Below are 21,128 nucleotides of genomic sequence, written 5' to 3' on the forward strand. Positions count from 1 at the left end.
TAGCCTGCGAACCCACAAGGCACGTAGGTCAGACAGTGGTCAAAATATTTTCAAGACCGCAATTAAGATTTAAAACATCTCAATTAATCATATATATAACACAACATATCTTAAAACAGTTTGCAAAAAGAAATAAAGCTTATGGAACCGTGAGTTGAACTCGACACTGGCCTTGATTGTACATATCTTGACGGTCTTCAGTGGACAACCTAGTGGCTCTGATACCAAACTGTAACGCCCGTATTTTAATAATAATAATTCCCAAATCTAATTTTAATAATTAATATATTAATAATCATATGGATCGGGATCCCGAGTATCAAAATGCTAGTTAAAAGTATTTTACTAATATGTACATATATATTTTTTTTTTAAAGTTTAGCGGACAAGCATCCTCAAAATACAGACTCCAAAATACTAATAAACCGAAACCCTCCAGGTTGCACTGCCGCGATATGTACAATCATGCCGAGTTCCGCCTCACTGTTCCTCCAGCTTTGCTTTTCCTTTACCTACACAAGGTAGCAAACTGATGAGTCAACAGACTCAGTAAGATATGCAAGAAATATATAAAAGTAGCACGCTGCCAGCTTTATGATTAAGCTGCCCTGAGCTTAACAACGAAGCTCACCAAATGATTAAGAACGTTCTTAAGGGTAGTACGACTACTATACCAAATGCACTAAAGTACCAACTCTGTACTTGTGTTGGTAGAGCCCTAACTGTACTCCCGGGGATTACTAAGTGTTGTACCACGGACACGACGTACCCTGGGTACTCGTGTTGGTAACACCGTAACCACATTAACATGCAATACTATACTAACACTTGAATAATCATTTTACATTCATATATATATTTTTACGCTATCTTACCTCGTTCCGTGCTCAAGTGTGCCGGTCAGCCTGAGTGGAAGTGCAGCTCGACGTTTTTACAGGACCCTAAACCAATATGTTCAAAAACCCATGAGAGACTCGCTAAAACACTTATCGGGGATTCAAAATAGAAACTAAGCTTAACCCTATCGATAAAAAGGATGCCAATACCCTAAATTACTTAAAAACGGGAAAAACTAGGGCTCGGGAAAAAGCCCCAACCGGCAGGCCGGTTCCCAACCGGAAGTCCGGTTCCTGGGACCAACCGGTCGACCGGTTGCAACAGGGCCCCAGGAACCGGAATTCCGGTTCTGAGCTGGGAACCCAAAAATTCTTCCCCTTAATTCAAAACAATCCCAAATCTTTTCAAAACTTCCAGAATACCTGTATACAATATTTTAAACCAATCCCAAGCAGCAAAACACCACAATTCACACAATTTCTCAAATCACCATTAGAGCTCCAACTTGAGCTCTTAAACTAAATTTCCATCCCAACTTCAAAATAACTAACTAATTCAGCCCTAAACACTCAAAGCAATCAATACCTAACTCCAGAAAAGAGAACAAACCAAAAATACACTCACAGCCCCCTTAAATCCCAAAACTACAAACCAAAACTTAAAATAAAATCAAAGAATATCAAAGAAAGCAAGCAAAAAGGGTTTTACCTTGAATTGGAGCTTCAATTACAACAACAACTAGGTGAATTGAGCAAAGAAAATCCCAGCTTAGTGCTGGTTCCTACCAAATCGAGAGAAAGAGGGAAAGAGAGAAGTGATTTTCTAGGTTATTCTCCTTCCTTCAACACACCAAGAATAATAGACTTTTCCTTTCTTTTTTTTTTTAAAAAAAAAACTTAAATTCAGATTTTAAATAAAACCAAATAAGACAAAATCTTCCTTTGGCAATTTACTAAATTGCCCTTAACTAAAATCCTTATATTAACCAACTAAAAAGGGTAAGTTGGTAATTAAAACCCCGACAATTCTAACGCTTCTAACATCTAACTATAATACTCCGATAATATTCTATAACATATAATATACAACTCTCTAAAGGCCCAACGTCGCTGTCCACAGCCTCCGAACACAATCACAGAAATTGAGAAAAATAGCATAATAAATATATACGAACTCAAATAAATTCACATGATTGTATTATTATCAATAATAATAAAATCTCATACATAAACCCTAATTATTTAATAATTTAAAGTATTAATCATATGCGGTCTTTACATAAAAGGTACGTATTAAACACATAAACCCTATATAAGTTATCCAAACCACATAAGTACTCTCGTCTTATATCAAAATTTGTTCCTATTTTATTATAGCATAATTGATACTCACTTCTCAAATTTCGTATCAAAATCATAAACAATTAATTGATAGTCAGACAATTAAAAGAAATAAGTACGAATGAAATAGAATACATAAAAAATTAGGAGAAAATTAAATTGCGTTCAAACTATAAATTAATGTCAAACAATATACATCAATATTCTAATAAACTGTTTAACTACTTTTATTCATCGTAACAACTTCACACATGCCGATTAAGAATAAAAGAAAAAAATAGAGAAGAACAGAATGTTGAAAACTCAATTAAAGAAGCCTTCTTAATTGATTCTGATCTCTAATTTTAGGCATAATTTGCCCTCTAAATTAATTTACTCACAATTTGCCTCTCCATATATAATACAAATTTTCTCTGTATAGAGAATCACGTGATATTTGAGGGTTGGATTTAGGGATGCACATTTTTCCTATGGGAATGGGCCCCGCGGGGACCTGCCCCTAAAGGGACGGGGATTCTCCGTCTAAATGGGGAACGGGGCAGAGACGAGGATCAAATTTTATCCCCGAATGTTAAATGGGGCGGGGACGGGGATGATACTCCTTGCTCCGACGGGAACCCGTTTAATTTATTAATTATTTTATATTTTATATATGTATTTGTATTTTTTTTTAGTATATTATTATCATTTTTACAATTTTTGAAGTTGTATTTTTGTATAATAATTACTATATTGATACTCCTTGCTCCGACGGGAACCCGTTTAATTTATTAATTATTTTATATTTTATATATGTATTTGTATTTTTTTTTAGTATATTATTATCATTTTTACAATTTTTGAAGTTGTATTTTTGTATAATAATTACTATATTGAATAGTAAATAATATGTAATATTTTATCTTTTATGTAATTTAATAATTTTATACATTTAAATTTTTAAACTAAGCTTTATTTTTACAATAGAGGATTCCCCGCTCTGTCCCCGCCCTATTAGGGGATTCCCCGTCCCGTCCCCGATGGGGAATAAACGGGGATGGGGCGAGAAAGAGGATTAAAATCTCTAACGGGAATAGGGACGGGGAGAGTACTCCCCTACTAATTCCCCGTCCCGTGTTCATCCCTAGTTGGATTCCTTATTGACCGGATCGAGAAAGAGTTTATGATAACGAGAGCTGTTTTATTATTTAATACGACCTACTCATCCTAATTTTATATATGAACTATGTTGTAATTAAGGACATAGAATTGCTAAGATTATTCATATTTAATATTTTTTTAGTTTCACGCTCCTTTTAATGTAATTAATTATCTAACTTCTTATAACTTCAAAAATAAATTTTAAAAAATATTACTAACTAATTATAAAACATCTCATATAAAAAGTATCTAATATAACAATAATGATCTTAAGTACAAAAGTACTTCTAGGCTTGTCATATAAATTTGCCACCGTCACTGCCCAAGATATTAAAAACAAGAGCATTGTTATTAAATATTAGTGGTGCTTAGTACTTTTGCGACATGTTACATTGCGATTAGCTAGTAATATTTCATAAAAGCTATTATATTAAATTATATGGGACCCAATACTTAGTTGAACCAATAACAATATTAACACATAGAATGATGCCTTTTATTATTTCTCTAAAAACAACATAGAATAAATCAAAGTTTAATATAACCCTTATATAAGCAAGAGTAAATTAATTAATTAATTATTCTTCATTGGTAAAGATGAATCCTCAACTACTTTCTTCCTATATGCATGCGTTACACGTTTTAATTCACTTTCGTTTTGCTGCTATGAGAATTGAGAGCCACGTACTACACAAGATTACTACATAAATACACAGTAGTACTTGACCTTAATTAACTCAAATACTGTAGTCATGTCTTCACTATCATCCAACTCACTCCTTCGTGACTTAGAAGATCAATTACCATCCAATTATAAAAAAGAAAGAAAAGATTTGCCACTAAAAGAGATCCCAGGAGGTTATGGCTTGCCCTTTTTCGGTGCCATTAAGGATCGATGGGATTTCTACTACAACCAAGGTCAAGATGGATTCTTCCAAGCCCGAATGACCCAATACAAATCTACAGTCTTCAGAGCCAACGGACCACCAGGCCCTTTCATGGCCAAAAATCCTAAGGTCATTGTCCTTCTCGACGCTGCAAGTTTTCCCATTCTCTTCGACATGACCAAAGTCGAGAAAAAGAATGTCTTTGATGGAACTTACATGCCTTCTACTGGCTTTACCGGTGGTTACAGAGTCCTCTCCTTTCTCGACCCCTCTGAGCCCAAACACAAAGCCCTCAAAGGCTACTTCCTCTCTGTTCTCTCTTCCAAACACGACAACTTCATCCCTCTCTTGCGAAAATCCTTAACCGAGCTTTTCCACACTCTCAACTCAGAATTGTCATCAAAGAAAGAAGTTCAGTTCAACCCCATAAGCGACACCTACTCATTCGAGTATGTATTCAATCTCTTCTGTGGTAAAACTCCAAAAGACACCATCTTAGGGTCTCAAGCAAACACCATTGTTGACACGTGGCTTGTCCCACAAGTGGCTCCACTTATAACCATAGGTGTATCGAAGTTCCTACAATTAGCGGAAGATCTTCTCATTCACACATTCCCAATACCACCTTTCCTTGTCAAATCAAAGTATGATAAAATATACCAAGCTTTCTCCACCTCGGCCACCAAAGTTTTGGACAGAGCAAAGGAATTCGCACTCGACAAAGAAGAGGCTTGCCATAACTTGATTTTCCTCGCGTGCTTTAATACCTATGGAGGCATGAAAGTCCTCTTCCCAAACTTGTTCAAGTGGATAGGTCGAGCAGGGCCTAGTTTGCATGCCCAACTGGCTCACGAGATCAGAAACATCGTTAAGCAAGAAGGAGGGGTGACTTTTGCTGCCATAGAGAAAATGGTACTGACCAAGTCAGTGGTGTACGAGGTTTTAAGGATTGAGCCTCCGGTTCCATTCCAGTACGGCCACGCTAAGGAAGATTTAGTCATCCAAAGCCATGATGCGTCATTTAAGGTCAAAAAAGGGGAGATGATGTTTGGGTATCAACCGTTTGCGACAAAAGACCCGAAAGTGTTTGAAAATGCAGAGAAGTTTGTGGCTTATAGGTTTATGGGGAAAGGTGAAGAAAATCTAAAGTATGTGTTTTGGTCTAATGGGAGAGAGACTGAAGATCCTACCGTGGATAATAAACAGTGTCCTGGGAAAGATTTGGTTGTGTTGATGGCGAGGGTATTGTTGGTGGAGTTCTTTCTTAAGTATGATACATTTACGTGTGTGGATGAGCCATTCTTGTTGGGTACAATGGTTACATTCACATCGTTGACCAAGGTCTCTAAGTTCCTTATCTAGAATTAAATGTAATATTACGTACTCTGTGTTTTTTATGTATTTTGTGCATGTGAGTTTGTTTGTTTGTTTGTTTGTATTTTGTTTTTATTTTTTTTTATATATATATATGTAATGAATAAATAAAAGAATAAATAAATATAAGTAATAAACAAAAGAATCACCTATAAGAATAAAGTTTATTAATATTTTTTTTTTGTGTATTTTTCTCTATTTCTATATTAATATTTTTATTTATTTACTATTATATAAAATAGTTAATAGTAAAAAATAGTTATGTACTTTTTCTATATAATTAGTACAAGTATATTGATATTGCAATTTTATGATTATTAGTCTTTCATTATGTTATTGCCAATAAGATATATTTTCATTCTTAAATTTTTTCATAAAATTATTTTCTAAGTTCTTAATGGCAGAATTGTTATTACTTGAATATATTTTATTACATATGTTTTTATGTTTTATTTTTCGATTAAATTATTAAGAAGTGAATGATTTAATTGTATTACATGTATGAATAAAAATTTAAATAAATGAGCCAAATATAATTAATCTTATCACTTTTTTTTATTGAATTTTTCTACTAATTTTATTTGCTTTAATTTTATTTTTAATATTTTTTTTTCAAAAACTACCAATGATTTAATTTTTTTTTTGCGCTTAAAGTTCTACTAATAATTTTTTGATAAGATATCTCTCTATGAATATGACTGCCCATACTACACTACAACAATTACTTTGTGAAGATAAGTTTGGGCGTAATCAACAATAATAATTAAATAATTATTAGGTATATTCAAAAAATTACCCACAAGGTGTGAACATCTCTTTATAGTTTCTCTCTCCAGAAAGCAGAGTTGAAATACTTAGCCTTTTTTCTGTACTTACCATCTCATAGCTTCATTACCGTCGCGATACAAAGAGTGAACTACTATAAATTGATGTGTCTCTCTTATAATTACTTAATCAATATTTTATTCTCGCCAATCTAGTTGGCGGGTGTGACTTAAGAATCTCTGTCCAGATCTCTGAGTCAACATGGACTAAGACTCATTAACGCCCCAACCATGTAAAAATCCTTGTTGCAATTGATTACAATTTTTTACATAACCAAAACAACGATACCCTTTATCAGTTCAGGCTATACTTAGCGAACCTTAGGTTTGGGCCATGCACAAATGTTGAAAGGGTGGGATCGAATCTGCACCACATGATATGCTTTTAGTGTCGCAAGAAAAAAAAACCAAAATTTTTAATTTTAGTTTGTCCCTATCTTCTTTATTTATGTTGGTTTTGCAATAAATTATAATCAAGTTTTTTTTTTCTTTTTATGAATTAATGGTTTTGTTGCATGTATGTAGTCGGTTGCTGAGAATTGGACAGTAGTGGACAAGATTGTTGGATCAAGGGAAGAAGAAATCCAACACAATATTCAAAGGAACATTTCCGCTTAAGCTGAACCATCCTCATCATACTTAACATAATCTAATCTAGTTGGACATCTTTTTTCTCTCTGCCTGAGAGTGTTGGGAGTCCAACTTGACAAACTTTGTCAATCTTACTAGGTGGATTTTTCAAGTTCCTACTTTTTACTGTTGTTTGTTCCTCTGTTCTTGTCTCATTGTTCATTATCCTTTATAATCTGTCTTTTACTTTGGTTCTTTGTGAACGTGGGAAACATTATGGGAAATACTATCAATGCACGTGAAGGGAATGTTGGTGTTGAATCTTCAAATGGGGCCCCTGAAGTGACAGTGGACATTGATTCTTCTCAACTACCACACCCCCCTGATATTACTATGGTAGGTAATGACACCAATACTGTTGAAGAGGTAACTGAACGGACACCCATTGCAGTTAATGTTAATGAAGAAAAAAATGAAGATTTGGAGTTATTGCGTAACAACTTCCTGAAGTCTATGACTCTAGATCTGGAGCCTGATTTTGAACTTACTGCCGATATTGTAAGCACCAGGGTTCTGGCCAGTTTTTTCGATAGCAAAGGAGTGTCAAGGTCCAGGCTCAAAGATATTCTCAACCAGATTTGGAAGCTAAAGGGGCACTGGAAGTTTAAAACTATGAAGCCTGGTGTGTGGGGTATATTTTTCGATCTGCCTGAGGACTGTGCGGTGATTCTCCGTAACAGACCATGGATCATCAACGGGAAGCTATTAGTCATTCGTGAATGGCCTGAAGACAGGGACTGGTATAATGTTGACATGGGGAAGGCCATCTTTTGGGTCTTGGCTACGGGTTTGCCGACTCCGTATCTGAACGGAGTTAATACTCGTACGATAGCAGCTAAGGCGGGAAGATTTGTGACTAGCGATTTGGCAAACCGAAGAACAGTTTTAAGAAGAGGGTTCCTAAAATTTCAAGTTGAAATAGATACTGCTCATCAGTTATCGTTTGGGTTCTTTCTTGACATCAAAAGGGGGAGAAAAGAATGGATCCAGTTCAGGTATCTCAAGCTCCCAAAGTTTTGTTACAACTGCGGATACCTTGGCCACGATTAAAAAACATGTTTTCGATCAACGGCTTTCGCCTATCCTCTAGAAGGACCGGTTGTTCCCGCCTATGGACCATGGATTAAGGCGGAATCTGCTGTATTTAGTTGTTTCAATACCCGCAACCAACTGGACTATTTCCGAGAAGGAAGCGGCCGGTCCCCATTGACGGCAAGGGCATCACCAACGGCTACTCTAGATCCCAAGATGAAAGGAAAACGACTTGACCAAGAAAATTGCAGAGAGCCATGCCTGAATCAGCTGTCCTGCAGCAAACCTTCAAGGAAAGTTATCAGAATTCAGAACAATGACCCAGGTGCCAAAATTGGCAAAAATTTGAAAGTTGTTGACAAAACACCTCCTTGCCCGAGGGATAACAAGGTTGGAGGAAGGGACACGATGGCATCAGGCTCAGGAAGTACTAGAAGGGGAAGAAAAGCAAGGTCAATCTCTCCTAGAATACTACATCGACATGGGAAAGGTAATGATAGTACAACTTCAGAAAGTGATATTATTAATAGCTTTTCATCAAGACCTCCTCATAATAATGCTGATAATGGTATCCTAACCACTATTATGGCCAATATTGGGCCCACTTATAATCAAATGGTGGAAAAGCCCCATATTGAATTGTGCCAATCAAGACAACCCCATAAACACCCTGAGCCCACCCACTTTCCTTGGCCCACTTATGCTGAAGAAATTGGGCTAGCTGAGGAACTTATGGGCCCTCCTCAAGTGGATAAGTTTGAACCAGCCCTTACCCTCTTCCATGACCCAATTGATGTATCTGATTTAATTCACAAGTGCCCACAACCAAAGAAAAGAAAAGCTAGCCTTACTCTTGTTCCCTATGTACAACACACTGCTGAGAACTCAGGGGATTTTTCCCAAGATATCCCAATCCTTCCTGAATTCTCCCCTCCTCCTGATTCATCTTTCAAACTTGGTTCTGGCGCTTCCTCATCGTCTACGAAGAATGATAAACGCAGGAAGAAGAGAACCTACACAAAACTTCCTGCCACAAAAAAAGGTAAGAAGCCGTGCATTGATGATCCCACTCACAAGAACCTCATTGACTCCCTAAATTTGGTTGATGTCCAAGTTGAAAGTTCACAGGATTTTACTACAGGCGAGGAGGCGGCCCTTACCAAGCCCCCCCAACCCCATGAAGTGCCTATCCTGGAATTGTCGGGGCCTCGCCAGAGACCCGACACCCCAAGCTTTAAAGGCTTGGGTTAAAAAATACAAGTTAGATTGTATTTTTTTGATGGAAACTAAAGTGGGGAAGTGTAGGATGGAAGACTTAGCTCGTTTGCTGGGTTTTTCGAGAGCAGTTTGTGTTGGTGCTTCGGGCACAGCTGGTGGCTCATGTCTTTTGTGGAATTCCAACATTGATCTGGTAGTTAACTACTATGAAGATGGTTTTTTTGATGCAACAGTTTGGGATTACCAAACTCAATTGCATTGGAAGTTCTATGCGGTGTATGGAAAGCCGTATGCGTGTGATAAAGAGAATTTTTGGAAGAGTATGGAAGCTGAATTCAACCATTGTCAGTTGCCATGGGCTCTTGTTGGTGATTTGAACTGCATTCGTAGTCAGGAGGAGAAGTTAGGGGGTCGTAAAGTCTCGTATGCTGATACGAAATTGCTGAGGAATTTCATGAACAACACAGGTGGTATTGATGTGCAGTTCATTGGCTCTAAATTCACTTGGCAAAATAAACGTTTCAAGGGAGATCTCATCAGGGAACGGCTTGACAGAGCCATTTGCTCCCCGGATTGGTTGTTGAATTATAGTGCCGCGGGTACCCAGAATATGCCAGTTACTTTATCTGACCATGGTCCCATTATCCTTGACACTCATCTTTTTGCTTCAAGAGGCTACATTCCATTCCGTTTCTTCGAAGCTTGGTCCTGGGAAGCATCGTGCAAGAATGAAATCATCAATGCTTGGTCTAGTTCGGGCATTACTGATACTGCTACTATTGCTTTCACCCGTAATATTTGTTGGGTTTTATGCCCTAAATAAAACTCTTTACAATCTGATTAGTTATCAATATAAGAAATTTGAAGTGATTGATGTTTGCATGAATTCTACATGCTAATGGTTTAAATATGTTTATTACTATTACACACAAAATCAGTTAAATCCAGATCATATGTTTATTCACAATTACAGTATCGTCAACACAGTGGAATGTGATTGTGATCATATGAATCAAAAGATTTGGTCCCTGTTTCATCAGTGTTATTGGATTTACACTAATGTGATAATCAGCGATGATGTGTACTTACACTTGGAGTAAGTGTTATGTTCTTTCCAGGACATTAGTAAAGTATACTAGTTTCGAATGTATGGAGTATACATTGGACTGGACCGATATTGCAACTAAGTTAAGATATTACAAACTTACCGTTATACATATCTTTCCAAGTCAATATCAGTAGTTGATCTTAAGATTAAAAGAATCTAAATCCTGATATGCTTAGGCTCAACTCAGGAGTGCTATTCATGTTCTTTGATTTATTAGTTAAGCCTACTTTTGGTTCAGGGTGATACGTATATTTTGGGAACAAGATAGTATGATTGAGTGGGAGTGCTGAACATAAATATGGAATCTATAGCTTCTATTGGTGTATAGAAGTCAAGTGATGATTCCCTTCGAGCTTAGCAAATAGAAGTAAATGGATGAGCTCTTGTTTAACTGACTAATCATTAGATCATTAAACACCATTTACAGGTAGCTAAGTGTTTTAAGGGGCAAAATACATTGAGGGGTGAGAACGGTAAAGAAATCCCATCTCGATGTAGATCATCTATATAGAGGATCTTTAAATCACAATAAGATTATAACAATGGTTAAATGAGATAGCATACTGATATCGTGGAACATACAATATGCTCTATATAAGTCTGAGAGTGCAATTCTAAGTTCTAAGAGTGGATTCAACGAAGAATTAATAAGTAGGAATTTACTTGGTAAATTTGGTTCACTTATTGGAAGCTCAGCATATAGATCCACGGTCCCCATTCTAGTTGAGAACATTCTGCTTGTAAGACTCATTAATTGATTCGTGATTGATCAATTATAATTCTAAAGTTAGACTATGTCTAATTTTATGAATTTTCACTAAGCAGGGGTGAAATTGTAAAGAAAAGAGTTTCTAGGTTTATTTATTTATTAATGGACTTTATATGTCTAATTAATAATTAAATTAAATGACAATATTATTTAATAATCTATTTTAGTTATTAAATAATTAGTTTTGACAATTAAAAGGTTAGAATTGGAAAATTGGCGTTTTTGAGAAAATAGAGATAAAATTTGATAAAACTGCAAAATCAAGTGGGGCCCACTAACACACCATGGCCGGCCACTTATTGTTGGTTTTTCAAATTAATATTTTCATTATTTTAATGCCAAATAATTCTTAACCTAAACCTAGTAGTTGCCTATAAATAGAAAGTGATGACTCAGTCAAATACACATCTTTGAATATCATCTTCTGACAGAAATTTCTCTCTTCAGAAAAACTGATCCTTCCCCACTTTCTATACCTGGCCGAAATCCCTATTCTCTTTTCCCTTCATCAATTTCGAACCCAAGTGAGAGAGTAAGTGCCCACACACAGCAAGCAGTAACTCAATCATAGATTGGAAGACTGTGAAGGATCAAACTTGAAGAAGAAGGACATTCGGGCTCAGATCTTGATTATACTCTGCTACAGAAAGGATACAAGGGTTAGAGATCTGAGTGGAAGGAGACATTAATTCCGCTGCATCAATGTAAGGTTTTCTTAACTTTATATGTGTTTAATTTATCGTTTTAGAAAGTTCATATTTAGGGTGTTTAAACAACATACTTGTGAGTAGATCTAAGATCCTGGTAAAATAAATATTCTAACAATATTAGCAACTCCAAGAAGGCCCTCCAAGCTTGGAGGAAGAAGCACCAGGGAGCAAATGAAAATGAGATTAAAGAGTTGGAAAAGAAGCTAGAGTGGATTCAAAACCAACCTATCAGCGATGCTCTAAAAGATGAGGAACTTAAAACTCAATCTCTTCTTTCGGTTGCTTGGGCTAAAAGTGAGAGTATGTGGAGGCAGAAGTCAAGAGAAATTTGGCTATCTCTGGGGGACAGGAATACCAAATTCTTTCATGCAGCCACTGTTTTGAGAAAACGAAGGAATAGTATTTGGGCAGTTAAAGATAAAGAGGGAAATATTTGGAGGGAGAAAAAACAAATAGCAAGCACCATCAACTCGCACTTTCTAGATCTGTATTCCTCTATGCAGCCGTGTACTCCAGAAGGTCTGGAGGATTTGTTCGACCACAAAATTTCATCTTCAGCCAATGATGATCTCTCCAAAGTCCCTTCAAATGAGGAAATCAGGGAAGCAGTGTTTTGTTTACATCCTCTAAAGGCCCCGGGGCCGGACAGTTTCTCGGGATGTTTTTATCGTAAGTACTGGGATGTGGTAGGCTTGAATTTATGTGCAACTGTTAAAGAGTTTTTCTCAAGTGGAGTGATGGACTCAAAGCTCAATAGTTCATTCATCTGTCTCATCCCCAAGGTGGAATTCCCTTTGAGTATGGATCAGTTTAGACCAATAAGTCTTTGTAATTTTACTTATAAGATAATTGCAAAGATATTATCAAATAGACTGAGACCGCTCATGAACGATCTGGTGTCCCCATTCCAGTCTGCGTTCATTCCTGGGAGGTGGATTGCTGAATCCTCAATCTTAACTCAAGAAATCATCCACAAGATACGTCACAAAAAAGGCTTTGGGGGTCTTATGGCCTTGAAGCTAGATATGCACAAAGCTTACGATAAAATGGAATGGAGTTTCCTTGGCAAGGTCCTTAGTGCTAATGGTTTCAGCGACAAGTCTCGTAAGCTTGTAATGTCATGTGTGTCCAGTGTATCTTATTCGGTCCTTTTGAATGGGTGCCCTCTAAAAAAGTTCATGCCACAACGAGGCCTTCGACAAGGTGACCCACTTTCTCCCTTCCTGTTTTTACTTTGTCAAGAGGTGTTATTGAAGCTAATTCTTAAGGCTGAGGCTCAAGGTTTAATCCATGGCATTAAGATTGGCCGTTCTACTCCCCAAGTGTCGCATCTCATGTTTGTTGATGACACTATTCTTTTTGCCCGTGCAAATGAGAGAGACGCCAAAACACTAATCGACTGCCTAACAACGTACGAGAAGTGGTCAGGTCAATCTTGCAGTAAACACAAGTCAAGCGTCTTCTTCTCAAGTAACATGAGTAGAGATAGGAAGGAGTTCATTCTGAGCCTTCTCCAAATTGAGCAATGTCGCGGAGAGGAAAGACATTTGGGTAATCCTTTTGTGTTTAAAAGAAGGAAAAAAAGATGAATATGTAAGGCTTAAGGAGAGTATGCTAAAGAGGTTAGAAGGGTGGAAGATGAAACTCCTATCCTATGCTGGCCGCCTAACCTTAATTAAATCCGTAGCCTCAGCTATCCCAATCTATGCCATGTCTACTAACAAGATCCCCATCTCCAGCTGCCATGAGCTTGATTCTTTAATGAGGAAATTTTGGTGGTTGGGGAATGTGGAAAAGAGTAGATTTCTAGCTCTCAAAGCTTGGGATCAAATTTGTCAACCAAAAATGTCAGGTGGATTGGGACTTCGGAAGTGTACAGAAATGAACAAAGTCCTCTTGTCAAAGTTAGCTTGGAGCCTTGCAACAAAGGAAGATAGACCTTGGGTCTCTTGTTTATTGAATAAATATTGCAGGTTCGAGAGCTTTTGGTGTGTTAATCAAAAAAGTAGTGATTCTAGTCAATGGAAGTGCATCTTGGAAGCTAGGGACACGATTCTTAAAGGCTCAATGAGCGTTGCTGCTTCAGGAGAGAGTATCAACTTTTGGCGACAACCATGGATTCCATGGTTAGAGTATCAAGAATTCATGGAGTTAATGAACAGCTTAAGAAATAGAGGATACACGGTCCAAACTTTGGCAGATGTATCGTCGAACCATTGCTGGAATGAGGAGCTGATTCTTCAGATTTTTGGTAATGAATTGGGCAGTCAGATTCTCAATATTCCAAGAATCCCAAGCCCGTATGAAGATCAAGTGTTTTGGAAGGGAAATCAGAAGGGATCGTTCTCAGTTAAAGGAGCGTATAGTGTGGATAACTCTTGGAGATTTGCACCAGTGAGGGAGATATGGAAATGGATTTGGAAAGCTAGAATTCACCCAAGAATTTCAGTTATGTTGTGGAGAGTTCTAAATGAGGCTATCCCTACAAAAAATAGGCTACATTTTATCAATGATAAAAGCTGTGGTCTGTGTGGAGAAGAAGAGGAGGATACCTTACATGTGTTTTGCAAGTGTAGGTTCTCCAAGGCCATCTGGTTTGGAGGAAGCTTGCCTATCCGAATTGATGTGGTGCATGGTGACAACATGATCTCTTTGACCGAAAATTTGATAGCATCATTGTCAAGTGAGGTTAGTAGGACTGAATTACTAACTTATATTGGATGTCTTTTTACTGAAATATGGCAGCAAAGGAACAATTTGTGCATTAAGAACACTCCCCCAAATCCTATCACTGCTTTTGATTAAAAGTGAATCAAATCTGAGGGAGTTCCAATTCTTGAATCGCTCTAATGGGGGGTCGACTGGAGACACATATACCCCTGCTGTTAGTCTTGAGTTGATAGGTATCAACACTCCTAGCAATCGAGTTTGCCATGCTTTTTTTACTGATGCTTCTTGGGTAAGGAGAAGCACGGGAGTGGCTGCAATTGCAGTAGATTATACTACTGGTGCCTGGTTCGTCAAAGCCCTCAAATGTGAAACGGCTTCAGCTCTAGAAGCCGAGTTCAAGGCAATTCACCTTGCTTTAACTTGGGCAATGGAGCTGGGATGGCATGAAGTGCTAGTACTTTCAGATGCAAAAGTTGCAGTCCAATCTTTAATTACAAGATCAAGATCTCCTGATTGGAAGGCGTCGAATATTTTCTTTTCTATTGTTAATGTTTTGAAAACTCTGTCAGTTGTTCGTTTTTCTTTTATCAATCGTAGTCTTAATGCTTTAGCGGATGGCATTGCTAAAAATGCTAGAGTTGCTAGCGATTTAGCTATTTTGTATCAAGGGGAGGGTAATCCCCCTGCGATTCCCATCGACTTTCTTAATTAATGAACAAGTTGTTCTTTCAAAAAAAAAATCTAGTTGGACATGTATACATTTATTTATATATATATATATGATCATATATAATATAATTGTATAAGTAGATTTTATAAAGATTGTATTCGACTTGGGAGCTATGAGCTAATTTCAGTTTTAAGGCTGCTATGTAATGTTAGAATTATTATTGTGGACTAATATAATCATGAGCTTAATACCATAATAAATATAATCATTAACTATGTGCCTAATATTTATTCACTACCATAATGGGATGGTTAATTATTAATAAATGTATTAGAGGCACATGAGAACACCCTAAAACTATAATTGGCCCATTAAATTATAGTCCACCACTAATTATACTCATTAACCCAATAAGCCTAATAAAACCCCTTAGGGTTAGGTGTTGGATATATATAAAGGGTTAATATGTGTTAGTATGAGAATGATGAGAAAGTGTGTGTGGTGATAAGAAAAGGGCTTGCTTTCATAAGCTCCTCTTTTACTTCCTCTTCTACCATCTTGGAGACACATTCACATTGAAGATTTTCGTGTCATAGCTCAAATGGAAAATGCCAATATGGGAGGTATGTGTTTTCATAAGTTTGTGATGCTCTAAATAAAGTATTGATTTTGCATTTAATGATTATGAGCAATAATGTTTAATGTGTGTTTTGGATAGTTCATAATCTATGTGATTGTTTAACAATTGGTATCAAGAGCTAGAATACTTGATTTTAGAGCTCCAAAATATTTGAACTAACCCACTCATTTATTTTTTTTCAAATCTGATTTTTTTTTTTTTATAATTTCGGATAAAATGAGTTTAAATGTTTTAGAATGGGTTTATCTTGTTCTTAGGATGATTATTGCATGGTTTATTGTAAGATTGCTAGTTTTTCATTGAGTTTATCAATGGTGGAAACTTATTTTCGGATTTGTGTGTTTGTGGGTCATGTTTATTTATTTTATTTTTTTGTGAAAAATGGACGAAATGTATGTTGGAAATTGATAGAAGGTTAGAAATGGAAGAAAACCCCCACAAAACCCGACGAAAACGGTGGTCGGATGAGTCATTTTCAGGCGGGTCCGATTTCGGGTCCTGTCGACCCGGTTCATCGACCCGCGCGCCCGGTTCCAAGGTCAGGGATGACCCGTGCCAAACGACATGTAGTTTGCGCATGATTTCGTCGTTTTTGGTTGGCTGAAACGACACGTCGTTTGGAAAAAACGACATGTCGTTCGCAGATTTTGGTTCAGTCCCCATCCGAGAAAATGACGGGTCGTTTGGACCCTACGGCGTGTCGTTTTTCTCCAAACGACATGTCGTTTACCAAGAACGATATGTCGTACGACACAGATAAAAAAAAAAAGAGCAGACGCGTGCACAGCCTATTTTGGGCCCTTTTTTCACCATTTTGTTCCATTTTTAATTTTTCTATCATTTACTTGTATGCACAATACTAATTCATGAATTTTATTTATATTTGGTCATTAATTTTTATATTGTGGCATAAACTTTATTTATTTTTCTAACGATTAGTGCTTATTTTCTTACCTATCGTAAGATTAAGTATGAAATTGTTTGGTAATGAGGAACATTTAAATATTAATTTATTTAAATATTGTATCTTCCTCCCATATAAGATTAAGATCCTTATAAATAATTAATTATCCTATCGATAATAATTGCTTACTAAGGATGCTTAATATGGTGAAGAAAATTTATTAAATATTATGAATCACAATTTATCTATCCTTTCGATAGTAAATTAATGTATTTGATTATAATATTTAATAGATTGTTCTTACCTGTGTATGAGTTCTACTTTATTAATTTTTTTTAAGAACTCTAGCATACATGATGATCATTTGTTATTTTGCGATCATTTATTTATGAGAGAAAGAGCACAAATGACATGATTTTGCTATAACATGCATTTAATGGTTATTGCTCTTGTTTCTCATTCAGCTTTAAGCGTTCCAAGAAACTCTGCCATGTTGACGCTAAATGGAACCAACCACAAGCAGTGGGTTGAATCCCTCATGCTAAATTTGACTTTTATGAAAGTGGACTTGGCCTTGAGAATGGATGCACCGCCTGAACCCGCTGATGATGCCACTGAAAAGGACAAGAAGTCCTATGAGGATTGGGAGCATTCCAATCATTGTTGTTTGATGCTTATGAGGTATCACATGGATGAGTCCATTCGTGATAGTATTCCTCAAACTGAAAAATGCAAAAGATTTTCTTGTTGTTATTAAGGAAAAGTATAAGAAGTTCTCAAAGAATGAGAAAAATGAGTGCTTAACTTTGTTCCATTGCACTAATTACGCTGATACGGGTGACATTAGAGCTCACATCGACAAGCTCATGGGTTGTTACCAAAAGCTCAAGGGCATGGGATTAGATCTTGGTGAGGATTACATGGTGTGGTTTGTGATGGAAACCATTCATTCTCAATTTGATTCGATCAGATCAAGCTACAATGCTCAAAAGGAGCAGTGGACCATTAAGGAGATGGCTGCTATTCTTGCCAAAGAAGAAGAGGACATGAAAAAGGGGAGAGCAAGAAGTATCTCCATGGTGACCAATCCAAACAATTCTCACAAGAGAAAGTTCACTCCCAACAACTCTAGTGACCAAAGGTTTCATAAGAAGAAAGCCACCAATCCTAAGGGAAATGGACAAGCTAGCTCTTCTTCAACTGGTCATAAGAATGAGTTTGTCAATGCTTCGGGCATAAGAAAGCTGATTGCCGAAAGCTCAAAGCTCATTTAGAAAAGAAAGGTAATTGTCTTGTGATAGTTTGTTTGGAATCTAATATTATTGATGTGCCCTCAAACACTTGGTGGTTAGATACTGGTGCTACAATTCATGTTACGAATTCTTTGCAGGCAGTGACAAGTCGAAGAAGACCGAGTAGGTTGGAGGAGTATGTATACATGGGAGACGATACTAAAGTCAGAGTTGAATTTTTTAGGACTGTTAATCTGCAGTTGAATACTGGGCATTTTTTTGGAGTTGCATGATGTTGCTTATTTACCCTCTATTAGGAGGAATTTGATATCTGTATCTATTTTGGATAGACTAGGTTATAGTCTTCATTTTGGAACTGGAAAACTGACTTTGTATCGTGACTCTATGTTGATTGGAAATGGAACTTTGTGTGGAAACTTATATAAGCTTGATTTACTTGATGTTGTTCCTGTTACTTCTCTCTTGTTCTTCTTCTTCTTCTCTCAATGCTCTTGTTGGTTCTAAACGTGCAAGATCAGATTTGAAATCTTCCATGCTTTGGCATAAACGTTTAGGCCATATTTCTAGAGATAGAATGGAGAGATTGGTGAAAGATGGTGTGCTTCAGGATCTTGATTTTTTTGATTTTACTGCTTGTGTTGATTGTATAAAAGGAAAGTTGACTGCCAAGGTTAGAAAGAGTAAGTCAGACAGATGCGCAGATGTGTTAAAGCTTATTCATACTGATATTTGTGGGCCTTTTGTTCCACCTGCTATGGGTGGTTATAAATACTTTATCACTTTCATTGATGATTTTTCTCGATATGGCCATGTTGAGCTCATTTGTGAAAAATCTGAATCTTTAGATGCTTTCAAGATTTTCAAGACGAATGTTGAGCTTCAAAAGGGAAAGAAGATTAAAGCTATCAATTCTGATAGAGGTGGAGAGTATTATGGGCGTTATGATGAAACTGGAAGGAACCCCGGGCCTTTTGCCAAATACTTGCTAGAATGTGGTATTGATGCAAGATATACAATGCTAGGGACACCCCAACAAAATGGAATTGCTGAAAGGAGGAATCGTACACATCTTGACATGGTACGTTGTATGTTGATTCATTCTAGCTTGCCAGAATTTTTATGGGGTGAGGCATTAAGGACTGCAGCTTATATCTTGAATCAAGTGCCTATCAAGTCTGTCCCAAAGACACCATACGAGTTGTGGTCAGGCAAGAAACCGAGTTTGCGTCATTTTCATGTTTGGGGATGTAAAGCTGAAGTAAGACCCTATAACCCATAATCTAAGAAGCTTGATCCGAAGACTATCAGTGGCTATTTTGTAGGCTACACTATTCGTTCGAGAGGTTCTAGATTCTATTGTCCTTCTCACACCACCAGGGTGATAGAATCAGATAGAGCTGTCTATTTTGAAGATGAATTTGGTTCAAGTCAAGGGTCAAGAGAAATTGTATTCAGGGAAGAACGTATTTATGTCCCTGTACCTATTGCTTCCGCTTCTGCTCCTACTATTGATCCCGTGATTGAACAAATTCCAACAGAAGCTCATGATGAACCTCAGAATCATATGCAAGATGAAAATCTTGATATTGAGGGTGGTGAAGTTGTGTTGAGAAGATCAGAGAGAGCTCGCAAACCTGCTATTCATGATGACTACCTTGTCTATTTGCAAGAACATGATTGTGTTGTGGGAGACGCTTCTGAATCAATTACTTACCAAGAAGCTATGAGGAGTCCTCAATCTAAGTTATGGTTGAATGCAATGACAGATGAGTCAAGTTCCATGTCGCGAAACAAAGTATGGAATTTAGTTGTTCTATCGAAAGGTTGTAGACCCATTGGGTGCAAATGGGTTTACAAGATCAAATATGATTCAAGTGGGCAACCAGTAAAGTATAAGGCTAGACTTGTTGCTAAAGGATATAGCCAGAGAGAAGGTATTGATTACAAAGAAACATTCTCACCTGTCTCTACCAAAGATTCTTTGCGAATAATCATGGCTATGGTTGCTCATTTTGATTTGGAACTTGAACAAATGGATGTGAAAACTACTTTTTTAAATGGAGATTTGTATGAAGATATCTACATGACTCAACCTGTTGGTTTTGAGGAGCCTGGCAAGGAGCATATGGTTTGCAAGCTCAATAAGTCTATTTATGGACTTAAACAAGCATCAAGACAGTGGTATCTCAAATTTGATGCAGTTGTCACTGCAAATGGTTTCATGGAAAACAAAGTTGATCAATGATATATATGAAGGTCAGTGGGAGCGGCTTCATCTTCCTGGTACTATATGTTGATGATATTTTGCTTGCTTCTAATGATAAAAATCTGTTGTCTGAGACAAAGCAATTGTTATCTGACCATTTTGATATGAAAGACCTTGGTGAGGCTTCATATGTACTTGGGATACAGATCCTTCGGGATAGATCTAAAGGTATTCTTCGGTTGTCTCAAAGAACTTATATTGATCGGATTTTGAAAAGATTCAATATGCATACTTGTTCACCTGGAAAGGCACCAATAGTGAAAGGTGACAAATTCTCAAAGGGCCAATGTTCACAAAATGACAAAGAGAGAGATGAAATGAAAGTGGTTCCTTATGCGTCAGTTGTGGGTAGCCTGATGTACGCTCAAGTATGCACACGCCTTGATATTTCTTTTGTTGCTGGCGTGTTGGGTAGATACTTGAGTGATCCTGGACTTAGCCATTGGAAAGCGGCTAAGAAGGTCATGCGGTATCTTCAGGGTACCAAGGATCATATGTTGACTTATCGGTGAGCTGACACTCTTGATATAGTTGGGTTTAGTGACGCTGATTATGCAGGATGCGTGGATGATAAGAAATCCACATCAAGCTACATTTTCATGATGGTTGGAGGAGCTGTTTCGTGGAAAAGTGTCAAACAGACACTCACAGCATCCTCAACAATGGAGGCAGAGTATATGGCGTGTTATGAGGCTACTTGTCAGGCAATATGGCTGCGGAACTTCATTTCAGCATTGGGTGTTATGGACTCTATCTCGAGGCCGCTGAAACTATATTATGATAATTCCGCAGCAGTAGCTTTCTCTAGAAATGTTAGAAGTACTTCTCGTTCTAAACACATTGACATAAAGTACTA

The 21,128-nt window shown here is 37.1% G+C and overlaps 2 protein-coding genes across 2 annotated transcripts; both read left to right on the forward strand.

Annotated features, from left to right (window-relative positions):
• The first annotated feature begins 4,047 nt into the window (after positions 1 to 4,047).
• LOC115722144 (allene oxide synthase 3) lies at positions 4,048 to 5,720 on the forward strand. The gene has a single exon (XM_030651275.2). It carries the CDS (start codon positions 4,070 to 4,072, stop codon positions 5,564 to 5,566), a length of 1,497 nt encoding a protein of 498 aa, XP_030507135.2. The 5' UTR covers positions 4,048 to 4,069; the 3' UTR covers positions 5,567 to 5,720.
• A 3,650-nt stretch (positions 5,721 to 9,370) lies between these two features.
• LOC115713875 (uncharacterized) lies at positions 9,371 to 18,027 on the forward strand. The gene is made up of 6 exons (XM_061105034.1): positions 9,371 to 10,087; positions 12,004 to 13,339; positions 13,446 to 14,463; positions 14,615 to 15,213; positions 17,218 to 17,415; positions 17,465 to 18,027. Exons 1-6 carry the CDS (start codon positions 9,371 to 9,373, stop codon positions 18,025 to 18,027), a joined length of 4,431 nt encoding a protein of 1,476 aa, XP_060961017.1.
• Positions 18,028 to 21,128: the final 3,101 nt, after the last annotated feature.

Source organism: Cannabis sativa, chromosome 9, assembly GCF_029168945.1.
Source record: "Cannabis sativa cultivar Pink pepper isolate KNU-18-1 chromosome 9, ASM2916894v1, whole genome shotgun sequence".
NCBI lineage: Eukaryota > Viridiplantae > Streptophyta > Magnoliopsida > Rosales > Cannabaceae > Cannabis > Cannabis sativa.

What these genes read in the sequence shown, in the direction of transcription:
- LOC115713875 (XM_061105034.1), top strand. Translation starts at nt 9,371, where the DNA reads ATGGAAGACTTAGCTCGTTTGCTGGGTTTTTCGAGAGCAGTTTGTGTT. An exon ending in AGGTTCTCCAAGGCCATCTG is followed by an intron (nt 14,464 to 14,614) that starts GTTTGGAGGAAG and finishes GAAATATGGCAG; the next exon opens with CAAAGGAACAATTTGTGCAT. An exon ending in TTGGGAGCATTCCAATCATT is followed by an intron (nt 17,416 to 17,464) that starts GTTGTTTGATGC and finishes CATTCGTGATAG; the next exon opens with TATTCCTCAAACTGAAAAAT.
- LOC115722144 (XM_030651275.2), top strand. Translation starts at nt 4,070, where the DNA reads ATGTCTTCACTATCATCCAACTCACTCCTTCGTGACTTAGAAGATCAA.